Genomic DNA, 20,058 nt, shown 5'->3' with positions numbered 1-20,058 from the left:
ACGTTCATCATTATTATATGTACAGATGTATTATTTATATTTTCATTTTATAAATTTAAAATATTATTTAATATTATTAAGTGTTAAAATATTACTTTATTGTTAACTAAATTTATAAAATTCTGATAATTAATATTTAACTTAATAAGTAAATTTGAAATACATCATATTATAATATACAAATTATGTATATGTTCATTATTATTATATATATTGATATACAATTTATATTTTAATTTATAAAGTTATAATGTTATGTAATATTATAAAGTGTTAGAATGTTAATTTATTGTTAAATATATTTACAAAAAATAAGATAAAATAAGATATGATTTTGTTAAATTAATTAATTTATTTCATTTTATAATAATATATAATTAAAATAAATGTTAAATATTGACAAAAATATAAAAATATTATAATTTTATTATTCAATATATTTTTATTAAATTCAATATTTAATTTTCACTATCTTATACAGAGCTAATTTATTTAACTTTATTTAATCATATATTCAAAATTGATAAAAGGATAATATTTTGAATATAGAGGTTAACACCGTCGAGGCGTCGATCAAAAACGGGTAATAGTGTATGTGAGTAAGAGTGAGTTTAAATTCTAGATATTACTTATACTGTTTGTTGCTCAACCACCCTTGACCCTACTAAACCTACATTGAGCAAAGTCACCCTTTATTACCGCAGATTGTTAATATGAATATGAAGTTTCTGCGAATTGTAACAAAGAATCACTAATATTATTACAGAAGAAAACAATCCTCTCCGAGTTCATAAGCTAAAGCAACTATATTCATTACATTCAAAAACTTTTTGGACGCATTGACCTTTGATAAAATTTTACGATGAACATTTAGGATAGTAACACAGGAGCTGCATAATTTAAGCATGAAAATTGAAAGGAAACAAGACGTGAGTCGTGATAATGCTAGAATCAAGCCAAAGCTTGCTGAAGATGCAAGTGGGCGATCAGTAAATAGAAGTCCAGTATTTCTAGTTCTTCAAGAGAAAAACCAGTTTGTCCAAATTAAGGGAAGATGAGCCATCGGGCTGGCAGGCCTTTTCTGCCATTTTCTTCCACTCCATAGTTTTGTTTCTCATTTTCTTACCCTCCACTCCGTCCATCAATAACCTAACAAGCTTCTCCACATCATCTCTCTTCACATCATGACGAATCTCCATTCCACACTCCCATTCGTCACACAGGTACTTACAGTTTGTCATTTGATCACCGAAGAAAGGCCAGCAGAGCATGGGCACTCCAGCAGATATGCTCTCAATGATTGAGTTCCACCCTCCATGTGTCAAAAACCCTCCCACGGATACGTGGTTCAGAACATCCTCTTGGGGACACCAGCTTGCAATGAGGCCCCTGTTCTTAATGGCGTCCATAAATTCATTTCCAAGAGTAATGTCGGATTCACCCATGATCAGATCTGGCCTAATTATCCATAAGAAGGAGCAGTTGGTGTTAGCTAGCCCCCAGCCAAACTCCATCAATTGCTCCGGAGACAAGACTGTTATGCTTCCAAAGTTTATGTAAACTACAGAATCAGCTTCTTTAGAGTCCATCCACTGGAGACATGTCTTTTCCTCTTCCCAAAGACTGTATCCAATGCTCCTGAGACGCTCTTCCTGATCTGTCGGTATTTGGTTGAGAAGCAACTGTTGGGGGCCTATTGTGTGGACACCCTTAAACATAGATGAGATGGCATTCAGAACTTTTAGCTCCAAATCATCGAAAGTATGAAGTACATGTCCTGTAGCATTAGTTCCGCTCTGAGTAGATTCGATTACGAACTTGAATACTACATCATCTGAATCTTTGATTCTGATATGGCTTGGGAGATCCCCAAAACGAATCTCACCCATTCCAGGGATCCAGTCTATTATGGTGTCCAAACACCCGTTTGTTAAATAGCTGTCATCTGCAGTATTTAAATTGTGCTTAATTGTTAAAATTTATTGACATAAAAACAAGAAAGGGCTAGGTATTCTTGTACAATCCACGGCAACAGATAATTTTCGCATAACAAATAAATGATCAGACTGCCTAGACTATCTTTAATAATTTAATTGATTATTCTAACAATGTTGATGCTGGATTTAAAAATTCTTACCTTTGAATGGTACAAGACCTCTTTCAAGGGCATTTTTGAACTGCAAAAATCCCATGAACGCACAAGCAGCAACTGTCCAAAACAAAATTATAGGAACTTCATGGGAATGTGCCGCATCAGCTGCAAATGGCATGAAGCCATCGGAGAGGATGGAAGTGACCTGGTTTGTTCCGGTATTAAGTTGTGTGAGGAGGTTCTTAAAAGGAAGCAACATTTCTTTCTCAAAGATGGAATGACAAAGGGCAGTTATATCTTGCGTGACATCAGAATCAGATGAATGCAGGCCATCGGGAATTGATTCAAAATTAAAACCAGGCAGGCCATCAAGAGCCTGAGCACCTCCTGATTTGAGGAAGCGCTTATGATTGTAGTCGGTATTCACAAATGTAACGAAAATGCCTTTGCTATATAGGAGCTTTGCCATCTTGAGCATTGCCTTAATGTGGCTTTGACAGGGAAAAGGTATGCAAACTACATGGCCCTGCTTGTTTGCTGTTGTTTCTAAGGTATCCATGCCTCTTTTTGTTACGCAGACAGCAAGTGCACTTGGCAAAAGCTTTTTCTTGCTTTTTATATAGTATTACTCACTGATATCTTGAAGCAAATAAATACTAGTACAAATGATTGGTGCTTAAAATGCCCGAACAAAATACAGATAAACTAGATCTTTGAGGGGATCTAGTAAAAAGAGCATGTGCTGGTGCATGGTCAGTTTTCGAGCATCTCGGTTAATTGCTATTTTGCACATTCTACCACCATCACCGTTATTTTTCAGGTAGGAAATGGAACCCGAAACTATGTTTTTTTATATGTCACTTTGACTTGGGCACCGTAACCGGCTAGTAAAAAATGTTATTTTTAATTTATCTTTTTATGAATTTAATTTTTTATTACATATTTTTATTTAGAAAAAAAAATTTAAAAAATAATATTTTTAATTATCCGATCACAACACTAAAAAAAATAAATGAAAGTCATATACATGGAGTAGTTGATTACAATACTCCCGCCCAAATTTGGTTACCCTTATACATGAAGACTATTGGCACAATACAAATACAATAGTAGATTTAAATTATAAGCACTCGTTGACCTGATTCTTGAGAGAGAATAATTTTTACTGTTTACCCTGTGAACTTACATCATGAAACAAAGATTTATAAATCATTAATTATTTTTAATAATATTAGCATATATACTTCTTTTATCTGTTTTGATATAAAAAAACATTATCGTACATATTATTTTTAAAATTTTCTTCTACCTAAATAAAAGTTTAATATTTACAATCTTTTTAAAAAATTTTGAAGAATAATATTTAGAAACATGTCTTTTCTACTTCAAATTATATGTAAAAAGTCAAAAAGACTCTTATTTTAATATGGAAGGAGTAAGAGTTTGTAATTTGATATTCAAAAAATAGCCACAATTTTTTCAAGAAACGCACTATAAATTTCAGAGTGTTTTTTGTATGTGAATTCAGTAACGACTATTAGACGATGTCAAAAGAATAATAGTAAGAATAATGATATGAATACTGTTTGTCCAAATTCAATAATTTAGAGCACACAGTGAACCTCTACCGACAACAGATATGTGGACGAAATTCATCAGCATTTACTAAATCGACTCAATATGGCACACTACAGACCCTATTAATCGAAAGCAATGAATGTTTGAATTATTCTACAATCTTATCCGGAGCATCTCCGATAATATTGTCTTAAAAATAATTTATTAGATTGAACAAGTAAAATATTATACTCCAAAATATTATACTCCGTCAATTATAAAACATTTGCTTCATGATACTACTATATGGGTCGTATATATTTAAAAATGATATATTATTATTATTTCAAGTTGTTGTAAATAAAATATCTTCTATTTAAATATTATAATAAATGATGTGAAATCTTGTAACATATATTTATACGTCTGTACAGCTAATCTGGATTAAAATTATACTCCCTCTATCCCATTTAATTGTATACGTTTCTTTTCAATTGCTCGACACGCATTTCAATGCTCTTATAAAAACATAGTTCCGTGACTTATTTTTGAGATTTTCTTTTTCTGAATAAAAATATAACATCCAAACTTTAATTCAGAAAAAGAAAATTTTAAAAATAAATTACATAACTACATTTTACAGGAGCATTAAAGTCCGTGCCGCGTCCCCTTCCCCCAATGTATACTACTCAGGGACGGGGGAGTATACAATAATTTTGTCCCATCCAGATCAAATTTTTCTAGACAATTCCTATAATTTCTATATATAAAATATTTAGCTAATGATTTTATGTGATGGGATGCTCAAAAAAAATTATATGTACTTCGTATAAATTATAATATAACATATTTTGATTATTGGGATCCTCGACTAAAATGCTAGCAAATCTCATCGCACTAGTTAATTTATCGAATACTATATCAATTATTAACAAAATTACATATTTAAACTTGATTATTATAATCAATTCATTAAATTACAGAAGTTTTACAAATACAAATTTTAAAATAGTATAAAGGATCGTTTGTATAAAGGTAACTAACAAAAGGAAAGAGAAACAATAAATTTAATTCCCTTTGTTAGTGTTTGTTTTATAAAAATTGTCATTGTCTTTCCATTTTTAATTTTATGTTTACCTAATCCCTTTACTTATTCATTTTTTTCATTTTCATTAATAATATATTTCAAAAATCATTAAAAACAAAGGCCTTATGTAAATATTTTTTTGAAAATCAAAAATAAATTTTAATTTAGTTTTTATAAATTAAAATTATTTTAATACAATGTACAAGTCAAATTATTTAAAATAATAATATTTTTAAATAATAAATTATATTAATTATTAAAAATAAAAATAAAATATATTATTATAAACATAAATATCATTAACTCTTTTGAAATTATATAATACTGTGTTTTCAGGAATTAAACCAATCGACCTCTAAATATATTAATTAATATGATCAATCATTTTACCTAATCCATGGTAAATATATTATTTTGATCAATCATTCTTACCTAATCCATATGATCAATCATTTTTATGATTAGTTTTACATCAAAATCTTATAAATATATTAATTAATATGATCAATCATTTCCGCGGCGTTCTCATAAGACTGATCCAGTATGTTGGCTTACAGCATCTTTACTGTAAGAGAAACAAAAAATAAATAGGAAAAAAAATGTGTAGTGAAGAAGTACCTACTTGACGATGTCTTCCAGTCAGGTATAGCTTGTTGCACGTTTACCTTGTAGCTTATAAGAAACCGATCTTCACAAATAGAATTAATAAAACCAATGTAGAACTGGGCAAAACATTTTAACGGTATGATGGAGATGGAAGATGGTTATTTAATATGGTAGCTATATGCAAACTACAGTTCATACAGGTAGCATTTCTTTGCAATTGTATAGATGATAATCGTGCTCCACTGGCATTATTTCATCTACGAATACTGGCTACTTGTATCGAAACCAGCATTGTCCTTTGATAAAATTTTACAATGAACATTTAGGACAGTAATAGAGGAGCTGCATAATTTAAGCATGACAGGAAATAAAATGCTGAGACCTGATAAAGCTAGAAGCAAGCAAAAGCTCACAAAGTTTGGAAAAGGTAACTGGAAATCTAGTGTTTTAGTTTTTCAATAGAAGAACCAGTTTGTCCAAATTAAGGGAAGATGAGCCATCAGGCTGACAGGCCTTTTCTGCCATTTTTTTCCACTGCATGGTTTTGTTTCTCATTTTCTTACCCTCCACTCCGTCCATCAATAGCCTAACAAGCTTCTCCACATCATCTCTGTTAACATCATTACGAATCTCCATTCCGCACTCCCATTCGTGGCACATGTACTTACAGTTTGTTGTTTGATCACCGAAGAAAGGCCAACAGAGCATGGGCACTCCAGCAGATATGCTCTCAATGATTGAGTTCCACCCTCCATGTGTCAAAAACCCTCCCACGGATACGTGGTTCAGAACATCCTCTTGGGGACACCAGCTTGCAATGAGGCCCCTGTTCTTGATAGCGTCCATGAATTCATTTCCAAGAGTAATGTCAGATTCACCCACGATCAAATCTGGCCTAATTATCCATAAGAAGGAGCAGTTGCTGTTAGCTAGCCCCCAGCCAAACTCCATCAATTGCTCCGGGGACAAGACTGTTATGCTTCCAAAGTTTATGTAAACTACAGAATCAGCTTCTTTAGAGTCCAACCATTCGAGACATGTCTTGTCCTCTTCCCAAAGACTGTATCCAATGCTCCTGAGACTCTCTTCCTGATCTGTCGGTATTTGGTTCAGAAGCAACTGTTGGGGGCCTATTGTGTGGACACCCTTAAACATAGATGAGATGGCATTCACAACTTTTAGCTCCAAATCATCAAAAGTATGAAATACATGTCCTGTAGCATTAGTTGCGCTCTGAGTAGATTCCATTATGAACTTGAATACTATTTCATCTGGATCATTGATTCTGATATGGCTTGGGAGATCCCCAAAGCGAATCTCACCCATTCCAGGGATCCAGTCTATAATGGTGTCCAAATAACCATTTGTTAAATAGCTGTCATCTGCAGTATTCAAATTGTGTTTGTTAAGATTTATTGACATGAAAACAAGAAAGGGCCAGGTATTCTTGTACAATCCACGCAACAGATAATTTTCGCAAAACAAATAAATTATCAGACTACCTAGACTATCTTTAATAATTTTATTGATAATTCTAACAATGTTGATGCTGGATTTAAATTTTCTCACCTTTGAATGGTACAAGGCCTCTTTCAAGGGCATTTTTGAACTGAAAAAATCCCATGAATCCACAAGCAGCAACTGTCCAAAGCAAAATTATAGGAACTTCATGGGAATGTGCCGCGTCAGCTGCAAATGGCATGAAGCCATCAGAGAGGATGGAAGTGACCTGGTTTGTTCCGGTATTGAGTTGTGCGAGGAGGTTCTGAAAAGGAAGCAACATTTCTTTCTCTAAGACGGAATGACAAAGTGCAGGTATGTCTTGCGTGGCGTCAGAATCGGACAAAGGCGGCAGGCCATCTGGAATTGATTCAAAATTAAAACCAGGCAAGCCATCAAGAGCCTGAGCACCTCCTGATTTAAGGAAGCGCTTGTGATTGTACTCTGTATTCACAAATGTAACAAAAATGCCTTTGCTATAAAGTAGCTTTGCCATCTTGAGCATTGCCTTAATGTGGCTTTGAATGGGAAAAGGTATGCAAACTACATGGCCCTGCTTCTTTGCTGTTGTTTCTAAGGTATCCATGCCTCTTTTTGTTACGCAAACAGCAAGTGCACTTGACAAAAGCTTTTTCTTGCTTTTTATATATTACTTACTGGTCACTGATATCTTGAAGCAAGTAAATACAAGTGATTGGTGCTTAAAATACAAATAAACTAGATGTAGATTTGTGGGTTTTATCTTGAGACGACATCTTGAGACGACATCTGTGGACAGCAGGTGCCAGTGAAGGGATCTAAAAAGAGTTCATGGTGCATGTGCTCAGCTATTGGCACAATACAAATAATTATTTTATCATTAATTATTTATAATTTTTGAGAGAGAATAATTTTTACTGTTTGTGAAATTACGTGAAACAAAGACTTATTTTATCATTAATTATTTATAATAGTAGCATCATATACTCTCTGGGTCTTATTATTAGCGGTTTTGACATTTTACATTAAATTTGATATGTAAAAAATCATACTTAATATTTATATTTTTGCTTAGAAAAAAGTTTTGAAAAATAATGTAAAAACATGTCTTTTTTAATCAGAAATTATGTGTAAAAATGTTAAAACAATTCTTATTTTAATAGAGAACAAGGGTTTTTTAATTGATGATTTTCAAAACATAGCCACACATTTTCCAATAAATGCACTATAAATTTCAAGGTGTTTTATATGTGAATCAGTAATGAGTACTAGTCGATGTCAAAAGAACAATAATATAAATGATGTTTGTCCAAATTCAATAATTTAGTGCATATAGTGAACCTCTCTACCGACAGCAAAAATGTGGACACAATTTGTCGATTTACTAGCAAAAATATTTATTATTTAAAAAAAATGATGTGAAAGCTTGTTAAATGTTCAAATTTTTCTAGACAATCTCTATGATTTTTATATGTAATATTTAAATAATGATTTTATGTGATGGGATGCTCTAAAAAACTATATATACTTTGTATAAATTATAATATTTTGATTATCGGAAATCTTCGACTAAAATGATAGCAAATCTCATCGCACTAGTTAATTTATTGAATACTATATGAGTTATTAAAAAAATTATATATTTAAACTTGATTATTATAATCAATTCATTAAATCACATAAGTTTTACAAATATAAATTTTAAAATACTATAAATATATTAATTAGTATGATCAATCATTTTCATATGATCAATCATTTTACCTAATCCATAGTAAATATATTATTTTGATCAATCATTCTTACCTAATCCATATGATCAATTTTGCCAAAAATAAAAATAAAATCCATATGATCATTAATTTTTTATGATTATTTTTACATCAAAATGTTATAAATGTATTCATTAATATGATCAATCATTTCCGCAGCATTGTTATAGGAGTGATCCACTATGTTGGATTCACACACTGTAGCCAGACTGTGTTGGTGGCTTACAACATCCTTCCTGTAAGAGAAACAAAAAATAAATAGGAAAAACGATTTAACGATTTGATAGAGATGGATTATGGAAGATGGTCATTTAATATGGTAGCTATATGCAATCTACAGTTCATACAGGTAGCATTTCTTTGCAATTGTATAGATGATAATCGTGCTCCACTGGCATTATTTCATCTACGGATACTGGCTACTTGTATAGAAACCAGCATTGTCCTTTGATAAAATTTTACAATGAACATTTAGGACAGTAACAGAGGAGCTGCATAATTTAAGCATGACAAGAAATAAAATGCTGAGACCTGATAAAGCTAGAAGCAAGCAAAAGCTCACAAAGTTTGGAAAAGGTAACCGGAAATCTAGTGTTTTAGTTTTTCAAGAGAAGAACCAGTTTGTCCAAATTTAGGGAAGATGAGCCATCAGGCTGACAGGCCTTTTCTGCCATTTTTTTCCACTGCATGGTTTTGTTTCTCATTTTCTTACCCTCCACTCCATCCATCAATAGTCTAACAAGCTTCTCGACATCATCTCTGTTGACATCATGATGAATCTCCATTCCGCACTCCCATTCGTTGCACATGTACTTACAGTTTGTTGTTTGTTCACCGAAGAAAGGCCAACAGAGCATGGGCACTCCAGCACATATGCTCTCAATGATTGAGTTCCACCCTCCATGTGTCAAAAACCCTCCCACCGAGACGTGGTTCAGAACATCCTCTTGGGGACACCAGCTTGCAATGAGGCCCCTGTTCCTGATAGCGTCCATGAATTCAGCTCCCAAAGTAATGTTGGATTCACCCATGATCAAATCTGGCCTAATTATCCATAAGAAGGCGCAGTTGCTGTTAGCTAGCCCCCAGCCAAACTCCATCAATTGCTCCGGAGACATGACTGTTACGCTTCCAAAGTTCACGTAGACTACAGAATCAGCTTCTTTAGAGTCCAACCATCGGAGACATGTCTTCTCCTCTTCCCAAAGACTGTATCCAATGCTCCTGAGACTCTCTTCCTGATCTGTCGGTATTTGGTTGAGAAGCAACTGTTGGGGGCCTATTGTGTGGACACCCTTAAACATAGATGAGATGGCATTCAGAAGTTTTAGCTCAATGTCATCGAAAGTATGAATTACATGTGCAGTAGCATTATCTGCTCTCTTACTGCATTCCACTGCGAAGTTAAATAAAAAATCATCTGAATCCATGATTCTGATCTGAGTTGGGAGATCCCCCAAACGAATATTTCCCATTCCTGGGATCCAGTCTACAATGGTGTCCAAATACCCATTCGTAAGATAGCTTTCATCTGCAGTATTAGAATTGTGTTTGTTAAAATTTGATGACATTTAAAACAAGAAACAGCTAGGAGTTCCTGTACCATCCACTACAGAAGTAACCGAACCAGTAAATTATTATCTTGATTAATAATTCTAAAAATGTTGAAGCTGGACTTAAATTTTATTACCTTTAAATGGTACAAGGCCTCTTTCACGGGCATTTTTGAACTGATAAAATCCCATGAATCCACAAGCAGCAAATGGCCAAAACAAAATTGCAGGAACTCCGTGGGAATGTGCCGCATCAGCTGTAAATGGCATGAAGCCATCAGAGAGGATGGAAGTGACCTGGTGGGTTCCGGTATTAAGTTTTGTGAGGAGGTTCTGAAAGGGACGCGGCATTTCTTCCAAGATGGAATGACAAAGGGCAGTTATATCTTGCGTGACATCAGAATCAGATGAATGCAGGCCATCGGGAATCGACTCAAACTTAAAACCAGGCAGGCCATCAAGAGCCTGAGCACCTCCTGATTTAAGGAAGCGTTTGTGATTGTAGTCGGTATTCACAAATGTAATGGAAATGCCTTTGCTGTATAGTAGCTTTGCCATCTTGAGCATTGCCTTAATGTGGCTTTGAAAGGGAAAAGGTATGCAGACTACATGACCCTGCTTCTTTGCCGTTGTTTCTAAGGTATCCATACCTCTTTTTGTTATGCAAACACCAAGTGCACTGTGATTGTTTGCTCATAAGATCTTCTCCCTGCTGTTTATATATTTGCTGATATCTGTGACTAATCCCATTTCCATAGTGTTTTTGCATAATATGTTGCATGTCATGATCACCCACTTAAATGTAGACGGCTGTTGTAGGTAAAGGAAAGTGAAACCATCCTAAATTTGTACCCAGACACCATGTTGCCTGTTTTGGAAAAGATTACTGATAAGTCCTTTTCTCGTCGATGGTTCCAATGCACTGTTCCGGGAAGCTCAGGTCGCGACCTAACCTGCAAAACAACGCCGCACGGGGGTGTGTCCCGTGAAGCGCCTCCGGCGTGATAATCAGTGATTGGAATGCTTGACAAGTAGGGTAATCAGAGAGCCGAAACTCTAAATGTGCGAGGTGTGATATGTGCTTTGTATGCTTTGAAGAGTGAATATTTGTGATAGCCCAGAGAGAGAATATTTAGAGATGAATATTTTGTGTGTTGTGAGCATGCTTGATACTAGTGAGGCCCCCCTCGTTTTACCTGTGAGAATGCATGTATTTATAGTACATCCATATGAGCACTATTGAGCAAGAAGTACAATTACTATAGTTAAAGTCATGGCCTTACCTGCAGTGCACATCCATGCTTCCTGTCAAGCTACAGTTGAGTCAATTAAAAGTACAATAGTTAAAGTGTTGTTGTCCTTGTGGCATGGGTGTATCACATGGGTGTGCCGTGTGGTGTTAGTTTTTGCATTTATTGCTCCCTAGCTTTGTATATAATACTATAGATATTATTAAATGATAATTATGCATGGTACTATCATTGCCCCCCTACTCCTTCCATTTGCTTTAGCGGATGGGAGGAGTAAGTAAAAAAGAAAATCGAGCTGGGACAAGTTTGAAGAAAAATAAGTTGTTTTGGTGCTTTTCAAGTGTTGGGTGCGGACAACACGAAGATATAAAATTTTATGAGAAAAAATTGTGCTTGGTTGCCCCCCAGTGTTAGGCGCAGACAACACAAAAATAGAAATTTTTGTGAAAAAATTGTGCTTGGTTGCCCCCCCAGTGTTGGGCGCGGACAACACAGAAATAGGAATTTTTGTGAAAAAATTGTGCTTGGTTGCCCCCCAGTGTTGGGCGCGGACAACACAGAAATATAAAATTTTTTGTGAAAAAATTGTGCTTGGTTGGCCCCCAGTGTTGGGCGCGGACAACACAGAAATAGGAATTTTTGTGAAAAAATATTGTGCTTGGTTGGCCCCCAGTGTTGGGCGCGGACAACACAGAAATAGGAATTTTTGTGAAAAAATTGTGCTTGGTTGCCCCCCAGTGTTGGGCGCGGACAACACAGAAATAGGAATTTTTTGTGAAAAAATTGTGCTTGGTTGCCCCCCAGTGTTGGGCGCGGACAACACAGAAATATAAAATTTTTGTGAAAAAATATTGTGCTTGGTTGGCCCCCAGTGTTGGGCGCGGACAACACAGAAATAAGAATTTTTGTGAAAAAATTGTGCTTGGTTGCCCCCCAGTGTTGGGCGCGGACAACACAGAAATATAAAATTTTTGTGAAAAAATATTGTGCTTGGTTGGCCCCCAGTGTTGGGCGCGGACAACACAGAAATAGGAATTTTTGTGAAAAAATTGTGCTTGGTTGCCCCCCAGTGTTGGGCGCGGACAACACAAAAATAGGAATTTTTGTGAAAAAATATTGTGCTTGTATGAATTTTGTCTAAATGTGGGAGAATATTGCACGGATGCACAAGACTAAAACATATATATGATGATAAAGCTGGTGTTGGTTGTAGCTAGCAAATACGTATAAAGTGGAGGAGCTTGAGAGAGATTTCGGTGACGACATAATGAGAAGAAATATAAAATAGTAAGTAGTGCAGGATATAGCAGTCCATGAGTGATGGCAGTGTTAGATATGAATGGAGGTAGCGGACATAGGCATATTCTGTTGAACACACATACATGTGATTGTGAGCTATTGGAATAATTTATTCTGTTTATACAAGCTAGTAACTGAGGTGATGGGCCGGGATGAGGTGGCGGGCCCGGTAGGGGTCTGGGCTAATAACAGTAACAGATAGGATGGTTGGTGGCATGTGTTGGTGTGTGGTAGCGGGATGCAGAATTGACACGAGGTGGCGGGAGGCTTTGATGGCGGTACAAGAGAGAACATAGGTGAAGGTAGCGGACAAACATATATATATATATACATATATTACTACTGGTTGTGGTAGGTTACAGAGATTGCGGACTGTTGTTGAAGTGAGCTGTTTTGTATATTACTTAGTATGTACCGCTTTTATAATATTCAAGAATAAAGGTGGCGGGCCTAGTAAGGCTATGTGATGGGCTTGGCTAAGAGGTGACCTAAAAATGATGTTTAAGGAAGGGTGTTGTAGCGGGAGAGAGCAGCCTGCAAGCGGCAATTTGTGATGAGCTTTGGTAGCGGTACAGGTGATATAACATGCATGGAGCCAGATTAGGTTAAAAGATTTGTCCGTCTCGGAGTGTGAGTGGGGTAAAACGAAAAAGGAGAGAAAACTGAAAAATAATTATTCAGGCTCTGACTTGCAACTCTAGGTGAAGCTTACTGAATAATATAATTTGTGTGCTTCAAGTGGTAGCGGATAACATTTGGGGGGTAAAATAAAAATATTTGACAAAAAATTAAATTTGTTGTTGTGCTCCACATTGTGAAAATAGTGATAAATATGCTGGAAATATTTAAAATGATTGTTTTTGCAATAAAATTATTATTGGACAGAGTAAATAAATCTGTAAAAATTGCAGGGCTTGATTTAATGCATTAAATGTGCAGTAATATTTTCTCCAAATGAGCATAATATTTTTTGCACATTAACACTAAGAAACATGTGTCACAGCAACCCCTTACAAAAAGGGTAATTTGCAAAATTTCAGAAAATGCGAAACTGAATTTGTTTTTGCCTTTTTTTGCCTTCGATAGAAATTTGTAAATAAAAGTGTGAATTAATAAATGCAATGTGCAATTTTTTTGTATTAAAATGTGGAAATGTTTGGCAAACAAACAAAATTGTGATAAATATGCAAATATGCACTTAAAATTTTTGTGTAACGGAGCATTAACAATAGTGCATCTTAGAATAAAAAATAAATATGTTGCGTCTTGTGCTTTAAGGAATGAAGCTGTAATTTTTTTTTTTGACAAATAAATTGAGTGATATGAATATTTTGCTTCAACTAATATTTTTATGAGATAAAAAATAATTGTTGAGAGAAAATAAAGTGAAATAAATAGAGCTGGAGGGTTGCAGTAAAAAATATATAGTATTGTAACACTGAACAAGAGTTTATGTGTCCGCGTTAAATATATATGAGATAGGTTGACAACAAGAATGCATCAGGTGGTGCTTAACCTTGGGTAGACGCAAAAAGAATTGGAAGGTAGCGGGCAAGTGGAGGTAGCGGGCAATATTAGTATACAGGAGGGGTGATGCTAGTTGGCAACAATTTTAACAGTAATATTGAAAGGGCATATCAAGACATGTAAGTGATAAAGTGTGAAGAGCTATAGATGTCAATGAATATAATAATGTGGATAAATATACTGTAACGTGATATTGGAAGCATAAAAAGTAAATGTAATCATGATAGATTGGTGAGCTGGCAGGATAATTGTGAATATAAAAATATATTGAAAAAGAAAGAACCTGTACCTCCCAAATATATAATATTTGTATGTAGTGGTTTAGTTGTGTCCGTGGGAGAGATGAGCTTGGTCCGCCATCATGCTTCTTATTAAATAAGAGTAATTTGTTGTGAGGACCCATAAAGGTTGATATTCTTGCTTCATTGAATGTGGATGCTTCTAATTGCTGCAATAAAGGCGGACCAAAATTTGTAAAAATAGTTGTACTACTTTTTTGCTTGCTTTTGTGATATGTGCATGATGCTTTTGTTGCTTGCTTTTGTGAGATGCATGATGCTTTTGTTGCTTGCTTTTGTGAGATGTATGATGCTTTTTGTTGCTTGCTTTTGTGAGATGCATGATGCTTTTGTTGCTTGCTTTTGTGAGATGCATGATGCTTTTTGTTGCTTGCTTTTGTGAGATGCATGATGCTTTTGTTGCTTGCTTTTGTGAGCTGCATGATGCTTTTTGTTGCTTGCTTTTGTGAGATGCATGATGCTTTTTGTTGCTTGCTTTTGTGAGATGCATGATGCTTTTGTTGCTTATTTTGTGATATGTGCATGATGCTTTTGTTGCTTGGTTGCGGGAGATAGTTGCATGTTGCTTTTTTGCTTGTTTTGTGATATGTGCATGATGCTTTTGTGTTTGCTTTTATGAGATGTGTGTTGCTTTGTTGCTTGGTCACGGGACACGGTTGTGTGTTTCCTTGTTGCTTGGTTGCGGGACCTAGTTGTGTGTTGCATGTTGCTTGACTTCAGAGACATATATATGTTGCTTTTTTGTCCGCTTTTGAGAGATATTAGCATGTTGTTTATTTGCTTGGTTTGGCTTGGTGGTCCACTTGAAGAGTTGTATGTTGTCCCACTACAAAAGTGGTGTGATGCTCTATTTGAAAAATGGCATGGTGCTCCACTTTAAAAGTAGCATAGTGTCCATCTAGTAAAAATGAGATAACTCGATGTACCGCTTCCACTTGGAGTAGATTGTAATTTTTTGTGACCCTGCAGAGGTGATGAAGGTTTTTCTTAATGAAAAACGCCCCTTCCTGGCGCGCCAAATGATAAGTCCTTTTCTCGTCGATGGTTCCAATGCACTGTTCCGGGAAGCTCAGGTCGCGACCTAACCTGCAAAACAACGCCGCACGGGGGTGTGTCCCGTGAAGCGCCTCCGGCGTGATAATCAGTGATTGGAATGCTTGACAAGTAGGGTAATCAGAGAGCCGAAACTCTAAATGTGCGAGGTGTGATATGTGCTTTGTATGCTTTGAAGAGTGAATATTTGTGATAGCCCAGAGAGAGAATATTTAGAGATGAATATTTTGTGTGTTGTGAGCATGCTTGATACTAGTGAGGCCCCCCTCGTTTTACCTGTGAGAATGCATGTATTTATAGTACATCCATATGAGCACTATTGAGCAAGAAGTACAATTACTATAGTTAAAGTCATGGCCTTACCTGCAGTGCACATCCATGCTTCCTGTCAAGCTACAGTTGAGTCAATTAAAAGTACAATAGTTAAAGTGTTGTTGTCCTTGTGGCATGGGTGTATCACATGGGTGTGCCGTGTGGTGTTAGTTTTTGCATTTATTGCTCCCTAGCTTTGTATATAATACTATAGATATTATTAAATGATAATTATGCATGGTACTATCAATTACTAACCAATTTCAGAGCGTCATCCAAATTACTATTTACATATGTATAATAAAAAAATATTATATAATAATATTTAATCTTAAATTTAATATTTAATTGTTATGGAATTTTTTTATATAATTCTAATGAAGATATAATTTTTTAACAAACGTAAATGACATAAAAATTGTATATTTAATTAATGATAAACACCTTCATTTCATTGCATTAAGATATAAAAAATTATTGATATATTATTATTAATTAAATATTTTAAATATTCATAAAATTAAAATTAAATTTAATAAAATTAAAATTATACGAATAACAAAAGCAGTATTAAATATTAAATGAATGAAAGATAATTTGATGGTGTTTGGCTAACCATTATAAGCCGAGTTTATAATTTATAAGTACTTATTTTGTACCGTTTGTGTAAAAATAAGCACTTAAAAGAAGTTAGGATTATTAGTTTTTGTTTCAGGACTTCTGCTTATTTGTCAAACAGTTTAATCACTTATAAGTATATTAACTTGATTCTGACTTCTACTCTACTTTTTTATTTTAAACAAAAAACACTTATTTTAATCTCACCCAAACGGCCTTTTTTAACATAAACGATTCCAAACGTGAATATTTAAGAGACTCTTGTCGTCTACCTATAACAAAACATGTCTATGAATTCGGCTCAATATGGGACACTATTATGTCCCCACTACTTAAAGCACTTGAAGTTTTAATGATCGGGTACATCAGAAATTGCTCCTTACTACTCTAAAACTTATACTTAATTCTATAATATTAATATTATATATATTTTAATCAATCAAAATTCTTTATTAAAACGATAGCAAATCCCATTATATTAATTAAATTTATTTAATTTCTCGAGTTTTAATAAAATTGTACTGATCATTATAATTAACTCCAATATTATATTATACAAATATACAGTGAAAAGTTTAACGAACAGTTTTTTATCTTGGACAACTCCTCCAAAATACTTTAAATATATTAATTAATTTAATCAGTCATTTCTAACCCATAAAAAATGCATTTAATATATTAATCAACTAAAAAGCATGGACTTTCTCGTAACTAGCCATAAAAAGAAGGTACATTCATTACATCTCAACCTCTTCATCTAATTGCTGATGATCTTCACTTAGCAGAGGAGATAACAAACGGTACTTAATTTTACAACTTAGTTAAGTATACCCCTGTTTGTATTTGCGAAAAAGATCTTCAGTTTTAGCATTCCTGAAAGCAAAACATCCCATCAAATAAACGATAATCAATGCCACAAGGGTAATAATCAAGATTATGTTCGCCCTCCTCCATTCAGTCTTTAGATTATCTAGTAATCCAGCTTTGCAGGAATCACAGGCGTAGCATAACTGCGTTTGTTCATTGCTCCATTGCAGACAGTCCATGTCCGCCGCGTTGTTTATAGGACTGATCCAGTACGTTGGATTCACAAATGTGTAGCCACATTGTGTTGGTGGCTTGCAACATCCTGACTGCAATAGAAAAAAAAATAAAAAAATGAAGAACTATGCATTTGGCGATGGCTTGTGGTGCAGTTTGTGACCTCCGCCAAACCTAGATTCTATATTGGAATTAGTCCATCTAAAACCTTAAGATGTCAGAGGAGGTCCTAAATGGATCTTATGCTATATTTCAACTAAGAGTAATGCTAGGGACACAGAAACGGCTACAGAAAATTTTCACAGAAGCATTAAATAGGTGGTACTGTGACATTTACTTATACTTTCTGCACTGTTATACTTATATTTATCTCACAACCCTTTCCACATAATTTGACGATATATATTTATTATCTGATTTTATTTTGTTTCATTATAATTTTTTTCTAACACACTTACTAATATATTTATATATATTTAATTATTATTTCCAATTCATGTTACCACATTCAACACATGTTATCATTTTTTGTTATATTATTTTAAATTTAAATCTTTTCTACTCTTTATGTCCCAAAATAATATAGTCGTTTTGACTTTTTACACGTAGGTTGAGGTGTAAAAAAATATGCGTTCATATACTATTTTTCCAATTTTCTTTTTCTAATTAAAAATATAAATGTTAAAAATTTATTTAAAAAAAGAAAGTTTTTAAAATAACGAATAGAAGTATATTTTTTTTACATGCGAAAAGTGGAAGCAACATTTTGGGACAGAGGAGTATTACGTTGTATTCAAAGTATATAAATATAATTACTTATTTTCATTCTTTTGTGAGAGAAGAGACATACCACGCCATCACAAACTACATCAAATTACGTAAAAGAATATTATCTGTTTATATTTTTGTTTTTTATAATTATATGTTTGACATACTTATTAATATATATTTATATTTGGCTCGTGTTTTATAATTTTGAAATCTTATGTCAAGAATAAATCGATTCAAATAAAATAAAGTGGAGTATATTTAAATAAAACTTTGTTGATTTAAATAATTTGAATTGTTGTTTAATATATATTCAATTCTAATTTAGTAGTGAACAAGTTTTAATTTGTATACTAGTCATATTATTTTATTAAAATATTATAACAAAAAATGATAATATGTGTTGAATGTGGTAACATGAATTGGAAATAATAATTAAGTATACATAAATATATTAGTAAGTGTGTTAGAAAAAGTTATAATGAAACAAAATAAAATTAGATAATAAATATATATATCGTCAAATTATGTAGAAAGGGTGTGTGAGATAAATATAAGTATAACAGTGCAGGAAGTATAAGTAAATGTCACAGTGGCCGACCATCTATTTAATGCTGGTACATCTCAGCAAAGACACGTCATTATGTGAAAATTTTCTGTAGCCGTTACTCTTCAACTAACTAGGACTATTCAAAACATTTTAGACATGTGATACAGTCATTTAATATGGCAGCTATGTGCCATCTACAATTCGGACAGGGAAATTATTACGTACCTGCAATGGTGTGATATGTGCATTAAAAAAATCTTGAGCCATACGGTAACTCTGATTCAACTCGGCGCACATACTTGTAGAGCTAAGACAACTTCTTATCCTATCCCACTTATAAGAGCCTCTGACTCTGCGACGAAGAAATCCAGAGAAGTCGTCAAGATGATATTCTTTATAAGACCGGCTTGGTTCAGTATGGCCAGAACCTCTAGCTGTGACCATATGGATGAAAACCACTAAACAAGCTAGTAAAATTATAAGTATTATCATGCCAATGAAATAGAATATAACAAGAGGCTGGACCCTCCAAAAGCCTCCTATGACACCAGCAAGAGCTACTATCAAGATCAAGATTCCTAATATGATAACAGGCCATTGTAAGATCTTGACGCAAGAATTATCAGCCTCCATTGCCAGCCATATACCCGATCCAATCACCGGAATTGAGAGGAGCATGGCCACAAAATTTATGGTTCCTATGACATTGTTACTTAGTGCCATCCTTGCAAGAGTAATAACAAGAATATAGCAATAATATATATATTATTGCGCAGACTGCAGAGTTTATTGGGGATCAAGAAAATTAGAGTTTAGCCTTCAAGGCCAGAAAAAATTAGAATGATGTTCTGAGAAGCACTCTTGGTATCCAACCCACACTATATTATTCCTTGCCTTAGATCTATGAAAAGTAATAAAGTATATGATCATGATTATTAAAGAACAAATTTTGCGCTTTTGGTCCATGTTTCACATAGCTTTATCAAAAGGGATAAAAGGTGAGAAGGAAGATTGAAAGTAATTCGGTGCAGGTCAGAAAGTTAATTGGTCATGTACTGTACATAGTTTACAGTAAAACAGATGATAATCGAGTTCAACTGGCATTATTTCTTTTATGAATACAGGCTACTTGTATCGTAACTTTATTACTTCAATCCCATTAGAGATAGATTACTGACTGAAGAATGATTTTCAG

The 20,058-nt window shown here is 34.0% G+C and overlaps 4 protein-coding genes across 4 annotated transcripts; all 4 read right to left on the bottom strand.

The window, feature by feature from the left end:
- Positions 1-712: 712 nt before the first annotated feature.
- On the bottom strand, positions 713-2,774 carry LOC108208716 (7-deoxyloganetin glucosyltransferase-like). The gene is made up of 2 exons (XM_017379236.2): positions 2,138-2,774; positions 713-1,945 (listed from the first exon to the last, which is right to left on the bottom strand). The coding sequence occupies exons 1-2, from the start codon at positions 2,649-2,651 to the stop codon at positions 1,011-1,013; spliced, it is 1,449 nt and encodes a 482-aa protein (XP_017234725.2). The 5' UTR covers positions 2,652-2,774; the 3' UTR covers positions 713-1,010.
- Positions 2,775-5,481: 2,707 nt separating this feature from the next.
- Positions 5,482-7,576, bottom strand: LOC108208715 (7-deoxyloganetin glucosyltransferase). The gene is made up of 2 exons (XM_017379235.2): positions 6,912-7,576; positions 5,482-6,724 (listed from the first exon to the last, which is right to left on the bottom strand). The coding sequence occupies exons 1-2, from the start codon at positions 7,426-7,428 to the stop codon at positions 5,790-5,792; spliced, it is 1,452 nt and encodes a 483-aa protein (XP_017234724.1). The 5' UTR covers positions 7,429-7,576; the 3' UTR covers positions 5,482-5,789.
- A 1,292-nt stretch (positions 7,577-8,868) lies between these two features.
- Positions 8,869-10,921, bottom strand: LOC108208718 (7-deoxyloganetin glucosyltransferase). Its single transcript, XM_017379238.2, has 2 exons — positions 10,284-10,921; positions 8,869-10,124 (listed from the first exon to the last, which is right to left on the bottom strand). Exons 1-2 carry the CDS (start codon positions 10,792-10,794, stop codon positions 9,190-9,192), a joined length of 1,446 nt encoding a protein of 481 aa, XP_017234727.1. The 5' UTR covers positions 10,795-10,921; the 3' UTR covers positions 8,869-9,189.
- A 6,241-nt stretch (positions 10,922-17,162) lies between these two features.
- Positions 17,163-19,732, bottom strand: LOC108208721 (protein TORNADO 2). Its single transcript, XM_017379243.2, has 2 exons — positions 19,089-19,732; positions 17,163-17,637 (listed from the first exon to the last, which is right to left on the bottom strand). The coding sequence occupies exons 1-2, from the start codon at positions 19,584-19,586 to the stop codon at positions 17,326-17,328; spliced, it is 810 nt and encodes a 269-aa protein (XP_017234732.1). The 5' UTR covers positions 19,587-19,732; the 3' UTR covers positions 17,163-17,325.
- Positions 19,733-20,058: the final 326 nt, after the last annotated feature.

Source organism: Daucus carota, chromosome 2 (genome assembly GCF_001625215.2).
Source record: "Daucus carota subsp. sativus chromosome 2, DH1 v3.0, whole genome shotgun sequence".
Taxonomy (NCBI): Eukaryota; Viridiplantae; Streptophyta; class Magnoliopsida; order Apiales; family Apiaceae; genus Daucus; species Daucus carota.
This window is presented reverse-complemented; position numbering and strand designations above follow the sequence as displayed.